Raw genomic sequence first — 7,137 nt, forward strand, 5'->3', positions numbered from 1 at the left:
TTATCCCACGGTCCTTTCTTTCGCTCACGCGGCCCGGCCCCGTTTCATTTTGGAGCGTCGCGTCATAAAGTTATTATTTTACGCGATGCGCGCGAGAAATTACGAACGGTAGAGGGACCTGACGGGACCCGTTTCGTCAACGTGGCGAGAGAGAGAGAGAGAGAGAGAGAAAGAGAGAGATAGAGAGAGAACGAACTAATTCCCGGCGGAACGCCTGCGCGTTAATTTGTTAATTCCGGTCACGGACGCGGACCACCTCGGTGTCTTTGAGACACGACCAATCTTGCGCCGTGCAAGCGATGACGAAATCGAAATTCCTAACTAAAGAAAATAGAATAAAGAAAAAGAACTTTATTTGTAAGAGAAATCTGTTAATTTAAAAATTTTTGACTTAAATAAAAAGATGTTCATACTTATAATAGAGATAATAAATAAATATATACAGATAATAAATGTAAATATTTTCAGATTAAGTAAATATTTTCGGAAAAATAGATTTGTAAAAACGAGAGAAAATCTACTCTCAAATATAGAAGAGATTTCCAAGTTACTTCAATTTTCATATGAATTTTAATTAATTTTGTTAGCAATATTGGGATAAATATTTTACAAACGACTCGTTAATTGTATTAAATTTATTGAATCATAACATATTGAATTAATTATAGAGATAGGAGAAAAAAATTTTTGCAATATAAATTTTTTCTCTTTTTATTTTTTTTCATTCCTATATTATATTCGCGTTCATTCAATACTAACTTCCAAATGTAGATTAGAGTAATGGAACTGTATTACACTGACATTGTTATTTTAAGCAGAGCCTCGAATACGCAGAACATGAATTATAGGCGTATTAAACTACGCGTTTGATTTTTTTTTTACATCTTTTCGTTCACATTTTATTCCGTTTTCTTGATAAATGCACTGGTAGAAGAATTATTTAATTAAGGTTCAATTAGGATTAGATCACAGAATTGGATAGCTATTATTATTATGACAGACCGCCTCGAAAAGGCGGGACACGCACGACACGCAGGGCTTTCCGACAAAAGGCCCGAAATTAATTTGTTTTCTTGGTTTCGAACGGACCACCAGTACGATACATAATTTCTTTGTCCATTGAATATTCCTCTCGTGTAAAACGTTCTCTCTCTTTTCCCCTTTCTCTCTGTTTCTCTAGGGCCAATAATTAAAATACTGACTTAAATTGATTTACGAAATATTAAACACGCCATAGAAGAGGATACGAATGAATATTCAACATCTATAAATTCGTAACTACTCGTTTATTAAATGCCTTTCCAATCTGCGCCTTTTTCTATAGCGCGGAGGAGAAATTATTTTCCATCGATGAACGTTTCGCATGTATGTTATTTTCCCATGAAGCAATTTCAGACGAGAAATTATCTTCTATATATGTACACTATGTATGTATAATCCAAACGAAAAGTAATCGTTGAATAATGTACAAAATATTTATGATTTATAAAATATTGACAAAAGCCACGGTGTGGCGATAGAGATACGCTACGGCGAAAGCTAACAATTATTCTCTTATCCCCGGGAAACGATAACATCTGAATGCATGGAATTACGAAAAGTTGCAATCGCAGCGAAGATACTGCATGAGATATTGCAGCGCCCGCGCCGGAGAGAGATAAAGAATCGTCTATTAATTTGCACATTTATTTAAATAAATTTTTATCGCATTGGAATATTCAGTTTGCCGACTGCATCGCGACATTGTTCGGCGATGCTTAGACAACGGATCGGATCAGAAAGAGTTTCCAAGTTGCACGCTTCGACACACGCTGCACGTAATTGTATTCCAGATTCGTCCCCGTATATCAAAAATCGTGAATATTCGCTTTGGCAGGTGGACATATCTGCTTAATCGCTAGGTTTCGAGATTTATGACGCGGCGACCGGTCCGTTACGCCATTCGAAATCATTTTTCGATTGATTATCACCGGAGCCGCCCCGTCCCATCCATCGTTTTTCTCTCTCTTCTCCCTCTCTCTTTTTTTTTGTCGTTCCCGCGGAGCTGTCACGGAAAAAAATATTTTCCGGCCGGAGCGCGCGCGGCTTCAGGTACGTACATATCTGGCGAATCTCGTTTTATGAAACAGCGAATTTTCGAGTTACAAATAAAATCGGCGCGGCACGGTAACGAATATCGCGCGCCATTTCACGTATCTATTAACTTTTCGATCGCGACGCGTCGAAATGGAAAAAAAAGGAGGGAAGGGAAAAAAACACGGGCGGGGAGGAAACGAAAACAAGACAAACGAACAAAAAAAAAAAGTAGGAAGGACCGAGTCCATTGTTAACGCGTCCCAATTATTTCACGTGGATCCGCCCGTAAAATATTGAGCCTCGCGCGTCTGTCGGACGGAGATATTCCGCGGGCGCCGCTGGTTTTTTTTTTTCCTTTGCGCGAGACACGTCGGAAAGGGACCAGCGCTCCCTTGGCCGCGGCGCCGTCGGAATGACGTGAACAAAACGGCATCTTGAGGCTGAATCCACAGCCGAGGCTTCAATCTAAGAATACCGTCGTCCGGAGAGGTCGCGCGCAACGTCATTAGTGAGACATAATTTCAAAGAACGGTTTCCGGAGCGCGGGGCGGATTGAGAACGTTCTTTCGGATGACTTTTATTAGAGTCAGGCTACACACGGAAAACTTTGATGACATGCCAGTCAAGTGTGCCGTCTGAGAGTCGTGCTTTGCTTTGGCTCACCGCCGCAATAACGTCCGTGTTGTACACTCGTCAGATCGGATTTCTGTTGGTTTCGGTTGTGTATATAATGAAAAGAATGCTCAGCCTTTGATGACACATGTCGCTGAAGCTAGATAGGTAGATAGATAAAACATTTATTAGTGTTTTAGGACAAGCTCTCTAAGTACAATTAGAACAAAGTCATAGAAAAAGAAAAAATTTAAAGATACTTATTTATATAAAAAAAACCGTATTTACAAAAAATGAAAGAAAGGAAAATAAGAGAAGAAGATGCGATAGTTTCAGGCAATGAGAAATACATATATAATATAAAGTTAATAAAAAGAGAAACTAAAAATATTGCTGTATTTGTGCGAAGTTTGTCAATTAGGTATCGTGTAAGCGAAAGCTATACACACGATCTCGAAAGCAGCGTGTGTGATGTTCTCCACGCGAAATTCCATGCGCAAAGCAGCGTACGTTAATGTGAATATCGTATAATATCACATCATTATTCCTTTGTTTTCGAATTTACGCGGCGCTCACTTACAATGGAGTTTTATCCCCGAAAATGAAGGTATATTTCGTTACGTTGAAGCGGACGAGAGAAGTTTCACCTTTCGCATGAATACCCATTTGTCGGCGAGACGACCGCAGGATCGACGAGACGTGAAAAATATACGCGACCGCGAAAAAAAAAGAAATAGAAGTAGTGTACACATATCCCGTTCATTAACCGCCCGACAATGCCCGGACGGGGGATTATTTTTAGTTTATCGCGCGTCGTTTAATGAATTTTCCCAGTCACGCGAGAAGCGCTTTGCAGCACGGATTGCCAGCAAATTCGCAACAACTGCTTGACCATTGTCACGATGGCCGCTCTCCAGCGCGAATGAACACGGAAGGGCCCTCGTGACGCGATTCGTCACATTAAATGAGAGGAATTTCAATCAAAGTCAAAGGCGGAACAAATAATTGTTATTGATGGATACGTGCTTGTTACGTATTAAAACAATCGCGACACGTGTTGCGAGAGATATATTAGCCTCTCGATATCTCTCGAAACCTGTGACAGTTTCTCCAATTGTATAATATTATACTAACAATGAGTTTGGATATGATGAAATTGCGTCACGTGAGATGACATGTTTTTGTTTTTTTATTATGCATTATCACGCGAGAAGAATTGCGACTTTTTAAGTTGCCGCCATGTGTTCCTTTTTTTTTCAATTTATTTATTTAAACGAGAATCCAATTATCTATTATACTGCAGTGTCCTTTACGCGTTTCGCAAATGCAAATTACTTTTCTTAATTTTCTCAAGCGCAGAGTATTCGCGATACGAATAAGCGCCACGATGAATATTATGAACGAAGGACAATGGAACAGAGACACTGTTCGCGAACAATTCGCACTTTCGTACAATTCGACATTTATTAGCGATATAGACGATGGCACAAGAAGTCCTCTTACTCTCTCCCTCTTTCTCCCTCTCTTTCTCCCGACATTTGAATTGTTTGGCGCCGTGAAGACATCTCCACGGGAAGATTTCGCCAAACTCTCGGTTCAGACGTCTTCGCTCTGCGTGTTAACTTTCTGTTTGCTCGGCGTGCTCGGCTGCGCGTTTAAACGCAGGCAGAGCTTCCTCAACGCCTTCTCCATTTCTTCGGGGGTGACGCAGCTCTTACCAGCCTCCGTGGCTAAGTTCCTCGCGTCCTGCATACACTCCTCCAGCATGCTCTCGACGACGGCCGAGAGGGCGGCCTGGGCTCCACCAGATATCGCATACGTTTGACCCGCTGTCCAAAATTAGTACGATTGATATGAATCGTTCGATAAAGCGTAATGCGATAATAAAGCTTATACTGTAGAGATGCCATGGAAGGAAAACGTATTATTATATCACCGCCGCACGTCGAATTGCGTTCTTATTGGATATACGATATTCTCGATAGTCCGCTATTAAAATCGTTATTATACCTATAATTATCCTTTGCTCGAATGCTCTCTGTCGTTCTCACGACAGTCAGACCCGTCAGAGATTCGTCAATACACTCTACAATTCTGTCGTTTTATATTAGAAGATAAAGTGTGTCTTAATCCGATTTCGGCTCACGTCAATTAGATAACGGCTCCTCGAGAGCGCTGCAAGAATCCGAGAATCCGGTGGTATCGATTAAAATTGATGAAAAATTTTCGACCGACAGTTAACGTAATAAATTTGAAACGCCGGAGCACGTGAGAGCATTGTACTCTCCGCTCCTTCGAAAACTGCACTCGCGTTCCTAATGTATAACGACGAAAACAGACTTTGACGGAACGCGAATCTGCGCCGCCGAGTCTTCCGCGGATTGATTGCGAGAGGGGAGGGGGGTATTCGGCGCGATATACGATTGATCGACAACGGTTTCGGCTTCATCCCTCCTTCCCCCCTCCCCGCGCGCATTGGCATACATTTTTTATTTTCACGTGGATGTATTTCGCCGACGATCCGCATCCCAGCGTCCCGCGCGCGGCGTTTATTCGACGGACGGAAAATTGCGAGAGAACGGGCGAAGAGAAAAGCGGAAACCGGTCGCGCGCGCGAGGGTGCGCGTTCGCCGTTTCGGGGAAAGGACAGAGCGGGGAGGGCAGGGAGGGAAAAGCGAGCGAGGAAAATGGTCCTTTCAGCGCTCGATGAAATATGGATCGTTTGTTACAACTTGCGTGTAGCATACGCCACGGCGCTTCTGAAGGCGTCTCGACGAACACGAGAAGTCCTTTTTGGCGGGGAGATACGATCGGGATTTAATCGTCGTCGGGATAAATCAATAGCGAGGGGAGGGGGAGGGGAAGGGGAACGCGCCGTGAAGACCACCGGCTCTACCTTTGCGCCGTGCGCTCGATTGATGATTAGAAACGAGAGCGGGTAAAAATTCGCAAATCTCCGCTCGCTCGCAAATCCCGAAACTGCAAACGTTGATGCACGGTCGCTTCGCAAAGGGATAAGAACGACCGATGAAAAATTTGATAAAGATGGCGAACGTAGCGCGGAAAAAAAGATATGCGAGCGCAATGAATTACCGATAAAATACTGATGATACATCACACAATATTAAAAAATACAGCGATTGCAGCATTTCTCTCATATATATATATCTTCGTCATTGATTGACGTAACTTAAAACATTAATATGAAATATTCTGGCTGAGGTAACATTTTTCGCAATAAGTTATTCTACAGAATTTAATAAGATGCTCATTGGCGTCAAAATTATTAAATTGCTCGTCTCGAAATTTAATTTGCGATATTATGTAGTCCAGATTCAGTTTGCAGCTGTTTCAAGACCGACAAATATTCGGCGCGCAGTATATTTATAAACTGGAAATTGTAAAAAAGATTTACAATTATTATTAAGCACCAAGATCTACTGCAGACCGCATACGGCATTCTAATTTATGTAGTTTGTAACTTAAAACACTAATATAAGGTGAAAGGTGAAATCGATACCGGGGACGGCCATTAGGTGTCACGTTCAATGTTTCTTACGTTTTTTTTCCCTTCTCATTAATCGCGATCCGCACAACGCAAACATGTCTCGGATGTGTATCCAATGTCTCGGACTATCCGAGGAATTCATCATTCTAACAAAGGAAGATAAGGAGTTTTTGGACGCCTATAAATCCTAGCTACAGCTACGTGCTGCAGTCCCCAGGGCGATAAAACGGTCCTGCGATTACTCGCCCCCTCCCCCCCTCTAACCGATGCCGTGGCGGTGAATTGTGCATTTCTCTCTCGGCGAAATGCAACGGCGAGCGATTAAACGCGTCAGCGGATTCTTACTTTCAGCCCGCCCGCGTTGGTTCGCGGCACCGTTCTTAATTCCGTCGCTATATCTCCCTCCCCCCTCCCCCGTAACCGCGCTATATCCCCGGTACATATAGGTGTGGTCGCGTTTTATCGACGTGGGTGTATCTCATTTCGTAAAGTGCGCGACTACTTCACTTCTCGTTCCCTCCTCCCCTCCCCTTCCCTCCCCGGAGGAAGGTGGTCCGTCCGTTGCTCACTCATTCCCCTCCGGCTCCACCGTGATTTCCGCCTGTCGATCTCATCCCCCGCGCGGACTGATCTTGCTTCGCCTGTCTACGCTCAACTGTTCCTCGAAATAATATGTTTCGCGCATTTTCTCTGACGTGCACTGCGAGCCGATCACCGATGACGGGACAACGTACCCGGAAACGATGCCGGGCTCAATGGAGCGTGCTGGCGCGCGCGGAGAGCTCATCGTCCGCAATTTTCGGAACGACCAAACACTCCCGGGCGACTCGCACGATCGAAACGCGCCTCGAGATACCATTCTTGTATATATACCGCGAGATTATATTGCGCGTTCACCTCGCAAAGCATCGCAGCGGGATATGAGAGAGAGAGAGAGAGAG

At 43.5% G+C, this 7,137-nt stretch overlaps 1 protein-coding gene across 3 annotated transcripts in view; it reads right to left on the reverse strand.

Moving 5' to 3' along the window:
• Nucleotides 1–1,271: 1,271 nt before the first annotated feature.
• Nucleotides 1,272–7,137, reverse strand: part of LOC105456330 — a 6,469-nt gene continuing 603 nt past the window's right edge. For 2 of the 3 annotated variants that reach the window (XM_011700282.1, XM_011700283.1), the window contains exon 2: nt 3,912–4,517. In XM_011700282.1, the coding sequence (XP_011698584.1) occupies nt 4,285–4,517 (233 nt within the window). In that variant the 3' untranslated portion in view covers nt 3,912–4,284. Of the gene's footprint in view, nt 2,849–3,911; nt 4,518–7,137 lie in introns of those variants that run through there. The other variant, XR_975233.1, reaches the window with a different exon arrangement.

The sequence above is a fragment of the Wasmannia auropunctata genome, unplaced genomic scaffold (genome assembly GCF_000956235.1).
Source record: "Wasmannia auropunctata unplaced genomic scaffold, wasmannia.A_1.0 LD335709.1, whole genome shotgun sequence".
Taxonomy (NCBI): domain Eukaryota; kingdom Metazoa; phylum Arthropoda; class Insecta; order Hymenoptera; family Formicidae; genus Wasmannia; species Wasmannia auropunctata.